Source organism: Crocuta crocuta, unplaced genomic scaffold, assembly GCF_008692635.1.
Source record: "Crocuta crocuta isolate KB4526 unplaced genomic scaffold, BGI_CrCroc_1.0 scaffold131, whole genome shotgun sequence".
Taxonomy (NCBI): domain Eukaryota; kingdom Metazoa; phylum Chordata; class Mammalia; order Carnivora; family Hyaenidae; genus Crocuta; species Crocuta crocuta.
In genome coordinates, this window is record NW_027528977.1 from 9627607 (window position 1) to 9646714 (window position 19108).

The 19108-nt window shown below is 53.5% G+C and overlaps 1 protein-coding gene across 1 annotated transcript; it reads right to left on the minus strand.

The window, feature by feature from the left end:
• Positions 1-646: 646 nt before the first annotated feature.
• On the minus strand, positions 647-11250 carry SLC34A1 (solute carrier family 34 member 1). Its single transcript, XM_077757118.1, has 12 exons — positions 11142-11250; positions 10844-10993; positions 10626-10754; positions 10411-10554; positions 9350-9461; positions 9017-9212; positions 8836-8931; positions 3820-3889; positions 3389-3556; positions 2036-2152; positions 1813-1937; positions 647-1150 (listed from the first exon to the last, which is right to left on the minus strand). Exons 1-12 carry the CDS (start codon positions 11248-11250, stop codon positions 647-649), a joined length of 1920 nt encoding a protein of 639 aa, XP_077613244.1.
• Between the last annotated feature and the right edge of the window lie 7858 nt (positions 11251-19108).

Consider the following 19108-nt stretch of genomic DNA (forward strand, 5'->3'; position numbering starts at 1 on the left):
GATTGTGGGGGGTGAGCTTGCAGGAAACAGTGCTGCTGAACCCCAAGCCATGATCTACCCCCACTCCCAGATGGAAAGGAAGCAGACTTGTAAATGCATAAGAATTTAATTCCTTTTTCATCACGCAGTATTGGGAAAGGGGGTTGTAGCGGTGCCACAGAACAACTGGGTGAGGATAAGGAGACTGGAAAATAGAGGAAGGAAGGTGACAGGGAGGGGTGAGAACTCAGCCAGTGACACAGGCACTCACATCTATGCACAACCAAACAAATGCAGGTCCTGTCCTCAGACCCACCCTTACTCCTGCCCCACCGAGTCGGACTTGTGTGTTCAGGAGAACCCAGCACAGGCCTCCAAACAAGGCCTCCTGGTGTGCAAAGGACTCAAAATCATACCCAGTACCCCGTAGCCTGCACACACACCCCCACAGGTGCCTCAATTCACACATGCAGGCTGACACAGTCTCACCGGACATGCCCACACATGCACACACACTGACTTTCAGTCACACCAGCCCAGACCTCTGAGGACCTGCAGAAGGACTGGCCTAGGCCCAGAGTACAGACACTCCCCTCTGCCCTTCTGTGGTGGGCAGCAGGTACAGGCCAGGCCCTTCCCTGCCCCAGGCAGCAGTCTGGGCTGGAGGCTAGAGGCGGGTGGCATTGTGTCGAGCAGGCAGTGCCAGGCGGGGGGAGGGTGTGGCAGGGGGCAGCTCCTCCAGGAAGACCCTGGCGGGCAGCGGGGGTGAGCAGGGCTCAGGCCTGGCACAGCACAAAGTGGCACGGGTGATGAGACGGTCCAGGGGTTTCAAGGAGTGCATCCAACGGGGCAGGAAGTCCCATGTCTGCAGCCACTTGGGCAGGTGTCTGGGGCTGCGATTCTGCAGGACATTGACAAGCACCACAAAGGCCAGCAAGGCCCCAAATGGTGCGCCCACCCCCGCCATGGCCCGCCAGCCTGCCATGGAGATGCCAAACACCAGGGAGGGCAGGAGCAAGAAGCACAGGAGGAGGTAGAGGACAGCGAACCAGCGGTACTTGGCAGTGCGTTTGCCCAACGCCTTGGCCATGCGGATTGGCAGGCGCGTGCAGGGCACTGGGTACCATAGCAGGATGCCCGAGATGTTGAAGAAGAAGTGGCAGAGGGCAATCTGTAGGGGAGAGGGCAGAGGGGCTGAGGTGGGCATGGGCTCCAGCTCGCTGTCGTGCCGGCAGGGATAGATCACAGGAGCCTGGCCTGGCCTGGGCAGCAGGAAAGTCACCAGAGGGCAGATGTGCTCCTGGCAAAATACTGAAACACTTCTGGACCAGGTAGTAAATAAACGCTGCCCTAACTCTCTGCATTTTCCCCACTGACGCCTCTCGTAAATTCCCCAGCAGATTCTGCCCAAACTCAGCAGCAAGAAGATTCTAGTTTTTGGCTCAGCTGCTCTGTCCTTATTGGTCTGAGCCCTGGCCCCAGCCTCAGGCTTGTCATTACTTCTTTGCTCCTAGAACAGCAACCCCTTTGCCATCTGCCCCCTACTTGTCCTTGATTCCCCAGGATGGGCCAGGCCCCTCTTGCCGCACCCCTTCTTCAGAGTGCAAATCCCACTGTCCCAGACATTATCTGAGTAATGTCTACCCATTAGATGCTAAGGTTTTGGGGGTGGCACCAGGTCTACTTTGGCCTGTATAGTTTCCACAGAACCTGGCATGGTGGGCAGCCCCTAGTAGGCAGCCAAAAACTGTTACATGGTGTCCCACCCTGGGTCAGGCACCACGCCCCAGCCCCGGCCCTGTCTTGCCCCGGCAGGCACCCTTCTAGGCGCACCTGGAAAGCGCTGGAGAGCTTCTCCTTGGGGCTGGCCAGTGCAGCCAGGATGGCCGTGGTGGTAGTGCCAATGTTGGAGCCCAGTGTGAGGGGGTAGGCCCGCTCGATGCTGATCACACCCAAGCCTGGGGCCAGACAGAGAAGACGGATTCTCTCAGCCCCTCCTTCAGCCCTTTTCCCGCCAGCCCACCCTGCGGCACCCTGCCCTGCCACGGGCACTCACCGATGAGGGGGGTGATGGCTGAGGTGAACACAGAACTGCTCTGGACAACGAAGGTCATGCCAGCTCCCACCACCATGGCAAAGTAGCCTGTGGCCCAGGTGAAGGGGGCAGGAAAGTCTAGGAGGACACCCCCGTCCAACAGGGTCAGTAGGAGGGCATTGGGGGAGTAGCCAAGACCTTTCTTAGGAAGGAGGCATTGGATGGCAGCTTCCAAGTGGGGCCTTGTCTGTCTCCTGCTCAACTGCAGTGGCTTCTACTTGTAGCCTTCCTACTTTTTTTTTTTACATTTCTTTATTTTTGAGAGACAGAGTAAGACAGAACACGAGCAGGGGAGGGGCAGAGAGAGAGGGAGACACAGAATCCGAAGCAGGCTCCAGGCTCTGAGCTGGCTGTCAGCATGGGGCTCGAACCCATGAACTGTGAGATCATGACCTGAGCCAAAGTTGGACGCCCAACCGACTGAGCCACCCATGCGCCTCTGTAGCCCTCCTACATGATATCAGCTACCATGGCTGCTGACAAGCCCTCCGTGACCCCTGGCCCTCCGGTGGACTTCATTTCTCACTTCCCTAAGCTCCCATAGATGTACCTTATTCCAGCACTTGTTAGGCAGCCTCTGCCGGTGCCAGGCAGCATCCCCAAAAGCTTGAAATGCATTTAAAATGAAAGTCAGGTGGTGTCACTCCACTGCCCCAGCCCTTAACCCAAAAGTGCCCCTATTACCCTTTACAAAGTCCTGGCTCTGAGCACAGGCTGTGGGGGCCCCGTGACCTGCTCCACCTTATTATCTTACTGACCTCTTCCTGCCTGGCTCACAATTCAGAGACATCTGACGACTCCTCCTTACTTAGGCCTCCTCACAGAGGCCGCTGACGGCCCATTGAAAGCAGCTTCTTCCACACTCCGTATTTGTCATTTTTGATTTCTTCTCGGCAGTAACTTCTCTGTCTGAATGTATCCCCACCCAGTCGTTAATTTTTCACTGTACATCCGTCCCCCGCTCTGGTCTGTGAGCCCCCTGAGGGTGGGATCCATTTCTGGGGCTCACCTCTGTATCTTTGGCACTAAATCATGCTTGGGCACACGGGTTTCATGAGCACTTGTTGAATGAATCTGAGGAGCTGTTTAGAGCCACCTGCTAGAACGGAGCCGCAGCCAGAGGCAGCCACAGATCCCCAGCCGCCAACACCTCAAGGGCCTCAGCAATCACCGAGCACAACCTCTTCTTTGTTCACAGGGAGAAACTGAGGCTCACAGATGGTAGGGCTTTACCCAGATCACACAGCAAGTGGGGTGTAGTGAGATTTGGAAGGGCCCATCCTGGGGCCCGCACACCCAGTTCCTGGGGCTCACCAGTGTTGATAACCTTCTGAATGACTTTGGCCACTTGGCCCTTAAGCAGAGAGTTGAGCATCTTGACGAGGAGGATGAGGCAGGTGCATAAGACCACCAGGGAGCCGGCCAGCAGAACGAGCCCCACAGCCAGGTCGGGGAGCCCTGTGTCCACGAAGATGTGGTTGCCTGGCAGAAGAGGTGTCAGGCTGCTGAGAGCTGAGCCCCCACAGCTGGTTCCCAGCATCCCACCTTTACTGCCCCCTTGAGAATGGAGTCTCGGGCCCCACCTCCGGCTCAACAGCAGGGCCTAACCCAAGCCTAGGAGCTGAGCTCATTGACAGCTGGCTTTCCTGAGGCTGGTAGCAGCAGTAGCCAGGTTGGGGACAGCCCTTCCTCTGCCCGGCTCTGCCCCTGCCATTCCAAATATCTCCCATGATGCAGGCACTCACATTTCTCCATGGTGGCATTTCCAGTGGTCCAGCTGGTATTGACCTCTGCCCTGGACATGGGGGTGGGAGCCTAGATTAAGAGGAGAGTGATTTAGAATTTAGGAAAATGCAGCAGGGGTTGGAGATAAGGTGGGGGTTAGGAAGAAGTGGTGGGTGGGGGTATGGAAGTGGGCCTCCTGGCTACATGCCCTTGGACAGCTTGCTTGTCTTCTTTGAGCCTATCTCCTCAGCTGGAGAGTTGGAGGTGAAAACAGCCGCCACACAAGAATCTCGCCATGGTCAGCCCTCTGAATATTCCGTGCTATCACTCTGCTCATCTGGCTCTCACTGGAGCCTGCAGCCTCCTGATCCGGTGGCTTCTTGTCCTTGTTTTCTTCCACCTCTCCTTGGCATTGGGCCTATTGACCATGGCCCTCCTGAAAACTCTCCCTTCCTCATCCTTTATCACACGTCCCTCTCTTGGTGCCCCCACTTCCCCAGCACCTGTGCCCCATCCTTTCCCCTGAGCCACCATCAGCCCAAGCTCCATTGTCCTCTCGTTCAAATCCTTATGGGAGATGTTGGGGTGCAGGGAGTGGCGGGACCACAGGTGGGCAAAAGTATAGGCCCCACCCTTCCTCCACCTGCCACGTACTGTCAGTGAAGTGAGGGGAGCTTCCAGAGAGGCCCCCCGATTCAGAAGGCCCAGAGCCAGGCAGGTAGCCTAAGCGAGGGGCTCAGGCTAAGTGTGGAGGTGGTGGGGGAGTGTGTGTTGGGGCTCTAGGGGCAGCAGCCACTCAGGCCCAGGCCTCTGTCACCATCCAGGGACACAGCCCAGCTTGGCCAAGTGGCCCATTTCTACAAGAGAAACCACATCCTGTGAGGGCCACTAATTTGCAACCTCATTGGATTGAGGAATTATTTTTTCTTAAATGCAAGTGGAATGCCTTACCTTTCCCTCCGGATCCTAGCCTCGAAAAGAGAAAGTGGGCTGGGCTTGGATGGGGAGAAACCATCTCACAAAGGAGGAACTGAGCCCCAGGAACAGGCAATTACTTCCAGGGCCCCAGGAAAAGCACCAGAGCTACAACTTTTCCTTATTTGCATTCTGCCTCCTCTGGGAGCTGATAGGGGCCCTAGTCCATCCCCCCTCCCCCCCCACCCAGGAGTTCTGCCTCTCATCTCCTCCCCCCACCTCCCCTGTGCTGAGGGTAGCGGCTCAGGTTGGGGACTGGTACTTCAATGTTGCAGCTCCTTTGGGGTTTATTCCAAACTGTGTCATTTATAAAATATATGATAGTAAGAAGTATTTCTGGTGCCTGGCTTTAAATCAGGTTTATTTTAGTGGTATGTGCTGCTGTGACTGAGGCACTGTGCTCATCTGTGTTCCAGCTGGCCGCACCAGGGCCCTGGGGCACCCTCAAACCCAGGCCAGAAGTGCAAACTGAGAAACCAGGAGAGAACACCCTCTGTTGGGCTCTGTTGGAAAAGCAGGCTGGGAAAGTGATGGGAGAGAGCCATGTGTTTGCTGTCCAGCAGATCTGAGCAAGTCCTGTTTCTTAATACCAACTGGGGCAAGTCATGCCACCTCTCTGTGCCTATTTAAAGCAGGATAGCAAAAGAGCTCTTATAAAGGTTACAGGAGAAAATGTGTGTGAAGTGCTCTCTGCAGGCTTATCCCAGAACACGTCTTCAGTAAATTGTGGCTCCTAATAAGGATTAGACTCCCTCCATCCCTGGGCCCGTTCAGGATTGCATGGTGGGAAGGGTGTGTGTGTGTATGTGTTCTGTGAGATTGACTTCCTAGGTCAGGATCAATGGCTCCTGCAGGTGTACCTGAGATCCTGAGATCCTGGCCCTTTTGGGGAGGACCTTGGGGGACCAGCCTGGAACCATGGGAGGCAGATGATCCCTGAGATAAATGCGTACCTGACCAGCCTGTGCCCCACTGACCTGGCTGGGCCCATGGGTCTCTTAAGTGAGGAACTTCACTGGCGTCCCACTCAGGGCTGGCTGTGTCAGGGCAAGGCAAGACTCAGGGCTAAGGCCTTTAGGGTTTTGAAACTTGACCTTCCTGCATGGGGTTGTGTGGCTCTGGCTGAGCCCACAGGGGGAATCCAGACACTGTAAAGGGCAAGAGACAAGTAGGGGAGTGGGGAGGCGAGAGCGTGGGTAGACTGCACAGTCAGGCTGGGGGTGGGTACTGGGGGAGGGGACGGAGCAGGCTCAGGGCTTCCTTGTCAAGAAGGTGGGAGCTCTAGCCTAGATAAAGAACTGGGCAGCCCAGGGTCTGGGACATACCCCTAGATGTGCCCATCCGGCCTGGGCCTGGGGATGTGGTGGGGGTGGGAAGAACAGAATAAATGAGGGCCAGGCAGGCCTAAGCTGAGACCCCAGTTGAGCCACTCCCAGCTATGTGATGCTGGAACAAACACTTAACCTCTCTGGGCCTCTGTTTCCTTCCCTGCAGCATGAGGTCTATGATGCTGCCCATCTCTTCCCAAGAGACTAGTTTTGAGGAATCTTGGAAGAGAGTTAGGATTTAAGTGTTTGTAGGGACACCCCAAATTAAGGAGGCACCTCTGAAAGTAAGCTCACAGAAGACTGTGAATCAGGCTCCAGGACTCCTTCCCCTGGAGAAAAACGCACAGGATGGGCCTGTGTGGTGGTTCAGGCTGCAGGGTGAGGGGAGCTCTAGGGTCTTTGTTTTTCCTGGAAGCAGAAATCACCGTGCCAGCAGCGCCGTCTGGTGGCAAAGAGGAGAACTCCTTTTTAGAGCAGTACCTATCACCCGGGGGGGCAGTCTCTGGGTGACTGTGGTCGCCTGGTGGCATTCAGGCCTGGTGGGCAGAGCGGGGAATGGACATATATGGTGGAACACTGGGCTGGCTTCTGAAAGAGCCAGCAAGATGGGGGTTCAGAAGCATGGGCTCCAGACTCCACCAGGATTTTCATCCTACCTCAATGGCATGCACCTGGGCAAGCCTCTCTGAGCCTCAGTTTCCTCAGCTGTAAAATGGGAAAGTGATAAATCCTGTTTCCCCATGGCGAGTCTTCAAAGGATGCTTGTTTCGACCAGTCAAGTATGGTTGACAATCCAAAGTGTGAGTACGTAAGAAGGTAATTTTCTAGTGTTAGGTCTCTGGAGCGTCAACATTAAAACTGCCTCTGGGTTTTCTTCCACCATCTCAGATTCCCAGTACTGTCTTTGGTGACTTGGTTCCTTGGAGACTGGTTTGGGTAAAGTTGGGTCCAGTTTGGTGAAAGCTGGAAGCCATGAGGACCGGTTGGAAGGGAGACTTGGTGGCCAAAGGAAAAATGCAAGTCTTTGGTGAGGGAGAAACCACCAGCACACATGGCAAGAACAAGCACATGGCTGTGGAACCGTGTTCTGCAGCATCTGACCTAGAGAGAGGGTGAGAACGGGGAGCTCGGATCCCACCCCTCAGCTACTCTCCAAGCCAGGGAAGTCCCATCTGGAGGCTGCTCTTAAAGAAGAGTTCTCCTGCAAGAGCTGAGATGAGAAACCAGGGCTCAGGCAAGGAGCATCAGGAGCAGTGAGGCCAGCCCCTGCCGAGTGAACTTGAGTGGGTTACTTCACGTCAGTAGGCCTCAGGTTCCTCTTGTGGAAAATGGGATACTCATGTCCAGCTCGCCAGCATTTTGTGAGGACTCCGTCAGGGCAGGGTTACGGCTGGTACATGTATTATAAGGGGAGACCTGCTGAATGCAGCTGCAGGTGGGCAACAGGGATTTCAGAGCAAGTGAGGAACTCCACAGCTCAGGACCTCCCTTCCACGGCTTGTCTTTTTCTGACGATCAAACCGTGTGATTTCTCTGTCATCCAGGTTCTGCTTTGAAGTAGAGAGGATTTGGGCAATTCAGAGAGCTTAGAGAGGGCCCAGAGGGCTGGTGAGAAGGTGGCGCTGCGTTAGAAGGGTCACCAAGCCAGCGTAAGAGCTGCCCGTGTGGGCTTTTTGATGTCAGACTGCCTTGAACACTCAAAGGACCGAAGCAGAGCTGTGCACCACTCAGACGCAAAGGAACCTCATAGGCCATGGTTGAAAGGATGATCTCTGTTCACGCTGGGATAAAGGGCCGGTAATATCAAGTAGCAAGTAGGAAGGATGAGGGGGACAGGCTGTGCTGCGCCTTTGGCTTCGGCTTTCCTCATATCTTGTTCCAAATGGAGTTCTTCTTGTATGTGATAATTAGGGAGAAGCAAATACTGGGGATTATGGTTTTGATGAAGCATTTCCTTTTTTATGGCTGAGTGAGAAAGTGTGCTAATTGCCTGTTTCCTTCTTAGCCTGGTATAATGGCAGGTCCACAAGTTTCCATCGATATCTTCATTCTGGGCAGTGGAAACAGTGCCAAAGGACAAGTAGACACACGCCTGTGACAGTCTCCAGGTGGAGGAACCCCGGGGTCACCACAAGTGGCAGTTGTGGCTCCAGTGAGGTCTCCACACAGCCCTCTGGTCTTGCTCTTTTTTGTCCGGCTTTCCTAGGCATCCTTCTCCACCTTCCCCGCCGTGCCCCCTATTACCTGGGCCCCCAAACATGGCAGAGCTGGATCCTAGTCTCCCTGGCACCCTGGTGGGGAGGAGAGAGCCCCAGACTGCTAGACCTGCACACAGGGCCCTGAGCCGGCTGGACAGGCTCTGAGTGTCTCAGCCTCTCAAAGCCTGTTCTCTCTACCTATGAAACCAGAAGGTTGAGCTAGACCAGTGGTTCTCAAACATGAGCATGGAGCAGACCTAGAAGACTTGTTGACACATATGCATGGCGCCTCCCCCCCCTGCCCCCCCGCCCTCGCGAAGTGTTTGTTTAGAGTCTAGGGAAGGGCTGAATACTTTGTAGCTCTGATATGTTCCCAGGTGGTACAGATGCTGCTGGTCCATACTTTGAGAATCACGGGGCTAAATCGATTACATGCTGACTCTAGTTGATTGGTAATAGCTGCCTAAAGTCAGTGTGAGGCTGGAAGGAATCAGGACAGTACTACTTACTACTTGGGGCCAGACGTGAGACTCACCTCCGTGGGGTCTGGGCCGCACCAGATCCGGATGAGACTATGGTTTCTCAGGGACTCGTCACCAGTAGCAATGCTGGTAATCACAGATTTGTCCAGCTGTGGGCAGGATGTGGAGTGGGGGGAGTAAGAGAGGGGTCCTTACTATCCCCCAGCCTCCACCCCATGCCAACCTTGCCCCCACCTGGACTATGAGCTTGGTGAAGGGCTCTGTGATGATCTTGAGCAGGTCAGGGGCATCACGGCCCCCACGGATGTTGAAGGAGGCAACCACCAGTCCAGTGACATGGTGCAGGTACCCAGTGGCAGCCTCCAGAGGCAGCAGGACCAGAACTGACAGCCAATTAAAGCAGTCGTGCACCGTGGCCCCCGCGAAGGCCCTGGGCAGGAAGGCCACATTGTAGGGCAGGCTAGAGCTGGGATGCACTTACACTGGGGACTCCTGTCCCCTGGGACCACCCCTGTGACAAACACAGGCCGCTCACCACTCTAGCCCCTCACCACTCTACTCCCTTACCGCCGGAAGTCAGTCCTGTCCCCCGCCTGCATCAAGGCCACGATGGTGTTGGTGACAGAGGTGCCAATGTTGGAGCCCATGATGATGGGGATAGCAGAGCTCACCTCAAGCACTGGTAGAAGAGAGGACCTCCTAACTACCTATTTGAGAGCCACTCAGCTCCTGACCCCACAACACATCCCTCTAGACTCACTACCCACATCCCAGCCCCCATCGGGCAGTCCTGCTGCCCAGCCTTGCTGTCACAGGTACATATGGGCACATGCTATATGTGCGCATGCGTGTGAACAGAAGCACTGCATGCACACATACGTATATGAGGGCACATGTCCTGTGTGTAAATAAGTATCTGTGCTTGTATGTGCGTGTATACATGAGTGTGATGGTTAGTGTCGAGTGTCAGCTTGGCTAGACTATAGTACTCAGTCATTCAACCCAGGACCAGTCTAGATGTTGCTGTGAAGGGATTCTGCAGTTGTGAGTCACCTCTACAACCAGTTGACTTTAAGTAAAGGGGATTATCCTTGATCATCTGAGCGGGCCTCATCCAATGAGATACAAGGCCTTATGAGCAAAATTGAGATACAAGGCCTTATGAGCAAAACTGAGATACAAGGCCTTATGAACAATACCCAGTATTGGCTTCTGCCCAGGAGTTCCAGTCTGCCCTTCCTCATAGCCTGCCCCATAGCTTTTGGCCTTGCTTAGCCAGCCCCACAATCATGTAAACCAATTCCTTGCAATAAATCATATGTATATCTCTAGCAGGTTCCTCTTCTGTGGCTGATGGAATGAGGAACTGTGTGGTAATGTGAAGCTGAGCCTCCCTGGGGCTGTACTCCCCATTTGCCACCCTTTCCAGATCTTAGGGCACCCCTGGCTGAGACTCCTGGCCCTGCCTTGGAAGACAGAGTGATTGATGCAGAAAGAGCCCTGCCCTTTGCCTTTAGCTCTCTGTCCCCACTCCTCCCCCCAGCCTCCCGGCCCCAATATACCACCTCAGCCCCCATCCACACACCCAGCCCCCATGCTCTTTCCCTAGCCCTGATGAGCCAACTCACAGCCAGAGGAGACCATGCTGACAATGATGGACGTGGAGGTGCTGGAGCTCTGCACCAGCACGGTCACCAGGATCCCCACCACCAGCCCTGCCACTGGATTGGACAGGATGGCATTGTCCTTGAAGATGTCACCAGCCACCTTCCCTGGGGAGCATGAACCAGTGTTGCCTGATGCCTTTCAGGAACCCTGCCCTGATCCCCTCCTCTGGTCCTACCTCCAGCCAGTTGGAAGGCAGAGCTGAGCACGTCCAGGGAGCAGACGAAGAGGTAGAGAAAGGCGAGCATCAGAGGCACCTTGAGTAGTGTCATGCCAGCCCGGCGCAGCTTCTGGGCCAGCTCAGGCTCTGGAGATGGGCCAGCCATGAGCACAGGGGCCAGGGTCTAGGGCACTGACTGCTGACGTCCCTGCTGTCCACCCCCTTCCCAGGCCCACCTGGCTTCCGCTCCTCCTCCAGGGCCAGCTTGGCAGGCAGCGGGTCATGGCACTCCAGAACCTCCCCACGGGGGCAGCTGTGCTCGGTAAGGGCCACAGGGCCCAGGCTGGGGAAGGCATAGGCGGAGGTCCCTGGGATCCTGTGCAGGACTGGGGAGGGAGGCTGGTCAGGAGTTCCCAGAAGCCCTGGGACGGGCAGGGTTGGCTGGGGGTGGGGGAGAGGCAGAGGGATGGAGACCTCAGCAGGGATGTGAGCGACTATGGGCATAAAGGGACCAGGGATGGGAGCAGCACTCACCCTGAGGGCTGGGCACATAGGCAAAGGCCGTCCCATGCATCATGTGTCCCCCTCGGACCGGGAGTGGGGAGACAGCTGGGCTCCCCAGCCTCTCTCCATAGGCCATCATCCTAGGCAGACACAGTGGGGCCATAGCAACACTGAATGACAACTACTGGGTCCTGGAAACTTACACATACTCACGCACCCACCCCTTGACATCCATACCTACATATTTACATGCACAAACACCCATGGCGTGTGATCCCAAACACGCACTCAGTGAAGTACACTCAGTGAAGTACACCCACATATACTCAGAGATACACACTCAGGGGCTCAGCCCAGATTCATTTATTCATTCATTCAGCAAGTATTGATTGAGCATCTGTTCTATTCTATCCCAGGCACTAAGCTAGATGATGGGGTACAGTGATGACCTCATAAATACAAGGACAACTCCTGCCCCCTAAAAGCTCAAAGTCTCATGGGGAGATAGATGTCAATGAAATAATCCCTCAAGTAGACGGCAAGTGGTAATGGGGGCAATGTGTTCTAGTGACAGATACAGGTGCCACCAGAGTGCCCTGAGGCAGGGGGTAGACTCTTGCAGGAGGAGAGAGACAGGTGATTAAGCTGAGATGAAGCAGGAGTAGGAGTTCCCAGATGGAGAGCAAGGAGGGCATGTGTGCAGGAGCCCTGGGCTGGAAGGAAATGAGAATGCCCTGCAGCTGGAGGGGGCCAGGGAACATGCGTGCTGGCAGAGGTCACAGATGTGGGCCCAGGCTGCACATGCAGGAGGAGTTTGGACCGTCCTGAGAGCAGTGAGGGACCATGGACATCTGCTTGCTCATGGGACCAGCTGGACATGCAATCAGGGGAGGGTCTGCTGACCTGGATCTCAAGTTCCTGGGCTCTCCTGACACATGAACTTCTTTCCCCATCCACCTCCCTTCCTGCCAGATGGCCTTTCTCTCATGAATGAGTCTCAGACCAGGACTGGTTTAGGTAACAAGGTTTCCCCTTGATATCCCCATGTCTGGGAAGCCCTCGGCTTGCTTTCGGCATCTCCTCAACTGCACCAGGAGTTCTTGGTTGTTGGGGTAGGAGTGCCAATCTGTACTAGCAACCCATACCCCCACACCTCTACAATGTCCCAAGGGCCCCTGGCTGTTGTGGGGATGGGTGGGAGGCCAACCTGAATTCCAAGCCCTGGAAGAGCATGAGTCCTTTTTACTTTGGGGGAGGAAGCCAGGCTGGACTGAGACTGAGATTATGGGTACAGGAAGGGGAAGCACAGTTAGGACAGAGGTGGGGGACTGGGGGTGATAGGCTCTTTCCTACTAAGACTTGGGGATGGGTTTCGGACAGGGGAGCCCTGGGCTTACCTTGGGGTTCTGTGTTTCAGCTCCTGCTCAGCTGCTGGAAGGAAGCCCCAGGGGCCTGAGGAAGAGCTGGGACCCTTTTTATACCCTTGGGTCAAGGGCAAAGTCCCCAAACCTTAGCTGCCCTCCCTCTGTTCCCCGATTAACCTCACCCCTGAGATTCCTCTCAGTTAATTACTAATCGTCAGCTCTGCTGGGAGAGTCTGTGGTCAGGCTTTCCCTTTCTCTACACAGAAACTTAAGCTGAAAGAGACAGAAACCAAGCTAGGGCACAGACACATCTCCTGCCCCCAGGCAGAAACCCTGATGCCACTCAAGCACCTTGTTCCCAGCGTTCCCAGAGAGATTTCATGGCTCCAGCCCCTTTCCCTCATTCTTGGCCTGACGGGACACCCCACAGAGTGACCCGATCACCCTGTAGCCTTGCCATGCATCTGGATGCCTATGAGTCTGTCTGCAGGTCTTGGGGGATTCTTGAAGGAGAGGGAATATGTGATAGAGGAAGTAATAGAGAGAAACCCAGAAAGGCTGCATAGTATTGAGTCAGGGAGTGGGGAGGTCTCCAGTGACTGACTACAAATCCAGGATGCATCTGAGAGAATGGCCAGATCAGGAAGGGCCTGGTCTGCATTTTAGAGTGGTCCTTTGGAGTGGGTGTCTGTCAAAGGGGGTGAGTCTGGAAGCAGAAAGGCCAGGTAAGAGGCTGGATGGTCCAGAGAAGAGATGATGAGGTCTGAATCAGGTGGATATGGGGAGGGTTGGGGAGGAGAAGATGCATCCCAGGGATACTTGGGCAGTGGAGTGGGTGAGTCGAGAAGGATAGGAGAAAGGGGAAATATATGACAATTGAGTATTTGGATTGAGAGGCTCATGATGCTAGGAGGTCTGTTCCAGAACTCCTGAAACCCAGAGAGGGCTCTTAGGGAGCTTTTGCGAAGCTTGTTTCCCTTTCATGGGACTGTGGAGCCCAAATGGGGGCCCAGCTTCACAAGGCAGATGAGAAGGGAGCTTCCCTCTAAGGGAGTACGATTTAACAGATCCAGCAGTAGTGGGTTCCGTTCAAGATCTAGCTTAGGCGACTGTGTGTAACCTGTGTAACCTGTCTAACATTACCCGTCTGTCTGTCCACGCATCCATCCATCCATCCACCCACCCAATTAGCCAACCAGACACATGTCTATCCGTGCATTCCTAAGAACATGAGTTGAGTTCCTACTGTACACTGGGCCAATATTGGCAAGGCCAGCTCTCTCCTGGTCTAATCCCTGAGTCAGCCTGGGGTGCCGAGGCAAGTCACTTCACCTATAAAATGGCAATTGGCACCTCCTTTGCAGTGAGTTGAAGTCAGTGAACTAATTGACCCATTTGCCTAAAAGAGTCCCTCAGCATGTGTGTTCTCTTCATGCTCTTGTGCCCTTCTCACTGTCTCTGGGATGGCTGCCATGTCCCAACCCAGGGAACGGCCCTACCTCCTCTAGATTCTCAGCTCTATTTCAGGTCAAAAACTCCTTTTGCCCACTTGTTGCACTTTGATTGCTTGGGATCCCCTGAGCTACAGCCCTACTCAATATTTCACATATATTAGGGTGACACAGACCCAGCCTTTCTCATCAAGGTAGACATCCCATCAAGATGGACATTTCTGCACAGCTCCCCTTTAAGGTAATAAGGGTTAACTAGTTCATGCTTCATTTGTGAGCACTGTGAAGTTGTCCTCTGGCTAGTGTTCACAATGCGCTTTCTGTCAAAGTGGTTAAGAGCAGAGAAAGAGGCTAGCCTGGGTTTGGATCCAGGCTCCACCACATTGTGGCCGTGTCAGTTTAGGCCACAAAATCCCAGAGGATTGAGGAGGGGTGGGAAGCAGAGATGCAGCTGGGATGGGTTTGGGGTAGAGTGACCACAAGTCCTGGTTTACCTGGCCAAGTCCTGGCTTATGACAGTTGGCCCAAAGTCCCCTTTCACTTAAAAAGTGCCCTGGTGTGGAAATTCAGCCATATAGTCTTATGGCTTGTTCTGGGAGATTATGGAGAACTAAGGCAATCAGCCACCTGGTGCTTATTATCAAGGTGTCCATTTATAGAAAAAGGAAAATAAAAACAATCCTGTGTCTTAGAAACATTAGTGTAACAGAATACTGCCTTTCATCCTTTCCTCTATGCCTTTTTAACCTATTTGAATGTTACTATCTGTGAAAGACTGCATCTTGCTCTTTTTCCATCTACCATTACATGTTACTTTTCTTGTGTCCTTATACTCAGTGCCAATGTTGTTTTTAATGGTTGGATCATGTCCTGTCATGAACCCTAAGTTATGTAGTGAATGCTTGGGTGTCCCATAACCTCTCTAAACTGGAGGGAATGATTTGGGTAAGATTGGGTTTCATGCATAGATGGGAAGGGTGTTGCTGAGCCAGGGAAATGCAGTCATTGCTAAGTTCTTGTGTTGGAATCATCCTTTGGCTCAGAAATGCTGGGTTTTTTAAAAAATATTTTTTAAATGCTTATTCACTTTTGAGAGAGAGAGAGAGAGCGTGCACGCACGCCTGCATGCGAGTGAGTGGGGGAGGGGAAGAAAGAGAAAGGGAGACACAGAATCTGAAGCAGGCTCCAGGCTCCAAGGTGTCAGCACAGAGCCTGACATGGGGCTCAAACCCATAAACTGTGAGATCATAACTTAAGCCAAAGTCAAACTTAACCGATTGAGCCACCCAGGAGCCCTGCACTCAGAGACCCTGTTAAAGTCACATTAGGCTCAAAGGCTGTCTGGGTTCAAGCACCCCCATCCACAGTGGGTCCAGGGACCTCGACCATAGGCCCTGTTCCTCTCCCCTGCCCTGCTCTGGTCAGATCCTAAGCAGGAGCGGCTGTATTCAAGGTGTTTCTTATGAACTAGGAGTGATTTTTTAAAAGTTTATTTTACTTATTTTGAGAGAGAGAAGGGGAGGGACAGAGAATGAGAGAGAGAGAGAATCCCAAGCAGGCTCTGCACTGTCAGCACAGATTCAGGGCTCAAACCCACAAACGGTGAGATCATGACCTGAGCTGAAATCAAGAGTTGGACATTTAACTGACTGAGCCAACAAGGTGCCCAGAGGGTGCTTCTTTTTAACACAGTTAGGATCTTTGATAATTTTGAAGTCTACCTTCCCTGATATCATGAAGCTTGGGGCTTAGTGAAGGAGGCAGTTATCGATCAAATGCATTGCAAGAGATATAATTGCAAAATGGTATGGACAGCAACTGCTTCCAAAATGGGGGGTGGGGGCTACTAAGCGCTAGTAAAAGCACTGAAACTTGGGAGCTGACCAGATTGGTTTTCAAGACTCCTGAGAGCAGTGGAAAAGGCGACCAAGGCTCTGCTCCTCTGTCCACCTCATCCCCTCCTGCTCACCTTCCAGTCTGAGACAGATTCTACATGTCCCCCTGAACGATGACTCCTGTCTGCCCACCTGCACTGTGGCCAATGCTTCCCCCAGACCTCTGGGCCTGTAGCCTGGGTAGTGGGTAGTGTCTCACAGTGAGAAATGGCACCCAGGAGGAGAAGCAGTTTTAGAGGGAAGATGCCAGGATCCATCTGTACAGACTGTGTCTGAGGTGCCTCTGGGGTGAGCAGTTGGATGAGCACACGACGTGCTCCTTACCCCAGACAGGGCCTCTTGCGCGTTCTGAGCCTCAGCAGCAGCATGTGGTCCATCGATCTGAGCCAGAAACAGAGCAGACTTCTTTGACGTGTCCTCCACCTCCACCTCCTTCATCCATCACCCAATACTCCCAATTTCCCTTCTGCGGGAGCTCCCTAAGCCTTTCACCTCCTCCCTGGTCAGGGCCACCTTCTCCCATTGAATGCTCTCCCTGCTTCTGCCCTGTGCCCTCCAATCTGGTTTCCAAAAAAAGCAGCCAGCCAGCTTTTCAAAATGCAGTTCTGACCAGGTCACCTCTCTGTTTTCAAACCTGTCTCTGCTAGTATATAAGACCAGCATACTGTCATGGCCTTGGGGCCCAGAGTGACTTGGCATCCTGCCTACCTCAAAGGCCTCAGGTGTAGCCTGTGACAACATCCCCCAAGGGAGAATATGCACATTGAGGAGAGATGGGGTCCAGAGCTGAGTCCAGAGGAGCAGCCACATTTGAGGGAGGGCAAAAAAAAAAAGGAGGAGACTCCTGAGAGGAAGCTGACAGGTAGGACAGGGATCAGGAAGAAGAACAGGCAAGCAGATGCCCCAGAAGCCCGGGTTGCCCCCGGTTTTGAGAGATACACTGTGATCAGCCGGGTCAGATGCCGCAGAGAACATGAGAACAGAGCAGATTTAGTGACCTGGGCAAGCTGTCCCGGGATAGTGCTGGGGGCAGGGGCATCTTGCAAGGGGTTGGGAATGAGCAGTAGGTAGGAGCTGAGACAGCACGGCCAACGTGAATGTGACAGACTGACAGATAGTGAATTTGGTCCTGCCAGTGAAAACAATTTTTCCGGGAGTGGCATGACTGCTGAGCAGAGGAGAGAACGATCCCAAGAACAAGTGCTTGGTCCAGGAACGGAGCAAGCTGTGGAAGTTGGCACACCCGCTGTTTCTCCAGTCCTTGGCTAAGATCCATTTGGTCCCTGAATACACATGGTTTGCTGCATGTAAGTTTTCTGCAGGACCTAAAGTTTGAGGACAATCAACGGAAGAAAAATGAACATTCCAGACCATCGCTCCATGAACTAGATTTTTGGGGGGAGAACTGACTAATGACCACTATAATCCCATAACAGGGCTCTTCCTGCCTCTTTGAACCAACACGTTTATTTACCCCACCAACATATAAGGCCACTATGCATCAGCATGCTGCAGCATATTGTGGTCACAGCAGTGAACATTCCATCTCATTATTCAGGCCAGCACCACTGCACACAGACACAGACGTGTGTGTCCATCACACACGCGTAGGTGCATCCTCTCTGTATGTGTGGTCAAGGCAGCCATTCTCCCCAGTGGGCTGGGTGACATAATAGGGGCCACCTGCCACCTCCCCTTAGGAAACAGAGCAATCTCTCTCCTGGCTCTCTTGACTTTGTCTTCCCTTGGAGAGTCTGGACTTCAATCTGAGCTGCCCAGTAGATGTTACCCCATCTAATCCCCATTTTCCAGATTGGGCGCCCCATGCTACATTAGATCCCTGGATGCAGGGCAGCTGACCTGAGGATGCCCCATCCTTGGTTGGGGGATAAGTGCTCTGATTAATATTTAATCCTGGTGGCCCAGGCACCAGTCACTCATTGACTGATGAGGCCAAAGTCTGTGGCCAGAAGAGCTGAGGTGGCGTTGGGCTTTTCTCAGAAATCCCCTCTTCCACTGCAGCTCCCTTCCTCATGTGGCTCCAGCTCTGTGCTTTCATGCCGGCCTCAGGGACAGACCTGAGGGTGAGGTTGTGAACGGCACATTCTCAGATGGTCGTCCCATGCTCCAACTTCTAGGTTCCAGACCTGAACCTTTGAGATCTGGCTTTGGACTTCAGGTCCTGAGCTCCATGTTCCAGGCCTGGAGCCGTAGGCCCTGTACTATAAATTCTCAGGTGCAAGCTCTGGGTCTGGGCTCCAGGATCTGAGCTCTAGTCTCCTGGCTCCAGTTTCAGGCATCTGACATCCAACAGAGCAGAAACTCTGCTTCTCAGCATTGGGCTCTAGGTTCTGGGCTGCAATCCCTGATCCCAGATTCCAGACTCCAATTCTTATTTTGTTATTATTATTATTTTTAATTTTTTTAACATTTATTTATTATTGAGAGACAGAGACAGAGCATGAGCTGAGGAGGGGCAGAGGGAGGAGAAGACACAGGATCCGAAGCAGGCTCTAGGCTCTGAGCTGTCAGCACAGAGCCCAACATGGGGCTTGAACTCACAAACTGCGAGATTGTGACCTGAGCCGAAGTCGAACGCTTAACTGACTGAGCCACCCAGGCGCCTCTGTTATTTTTTTTTTTTTTAAGATTTATTTTTAACTAATCTCTACACCCAATATGGGGCTCAAACTTACAAACCAGAGAGCAAGAGTCTTAAACTCTAGCAACTGAGCCAGCCAGGTGCCCCTCCAGATTCTAATTTTTTAGACTTCAGGCTCTTGGCTCCAGTTTCTGGGTCTGGGCTTCAGACTCCAGTTCCAGGCTTTGTGCTCTGGGTCTGGGTTCTAGGCTCCAAGCTCTAGTTCCATACTCCAGGTTTTGGGTCTGGCTTCTGGGTTCCTTCAACTCCTCAGCCATAGCGCTGGAAGACAGTGGCTTCCTAGGCTAATGGGTTACTGCTGCCCACCCTTCTTAGCTGGCCAGGGCCTCATTCTGGTAGCCAGCATTCTGGGCTGGCCTACAGGTGGGATGCTAATTCTATGGTACTCCTCCCTGGCTTTCTGCCTCTGTTCTATCCCCAAGCCAGTTCTCTAGAGATAGGAGCTGAGATGGACACGTGTGTTTATGTTCTGTTTTTCTTGGATCCACCAAGACCAGCAGGAACATGAATGGTGGCCCCTGTTTTTGTGTACCAGTATGGGTCTGTGCCTGGCCTGGGCTACTTCTGATTTAATATAACCAACCGAGTGTGCTCCTCCCCCTCTGGGCTTTTCTTTCCCTGTGGA

Excerpts from the sequence above, each read along its gene's own strand:
- SLC34A1 (XM_077757118.1), bottom strand. The coding sequence starts at position 11,250 with ATGATGGCCTATGGAGAGAGGCTGGGGAGCCCAGCTGTCTCCCCACTC. Across the intron at positions 3,890-8,835 it reads GCGGCCCAGACCCCACGGAG|GCTCCCACCCCCATGTCCAG; the intron begins GTGAGTCTCACG and ends CTCTTAATCTAG. Across the intron at positions 3,557-3,819 it reads AAATGCCACCATGGAGAAAT|GCAACCACATCTTCGTGGAC; the intron begins GTGAGTGCCTGC and ends CTCTTCTGCCAG.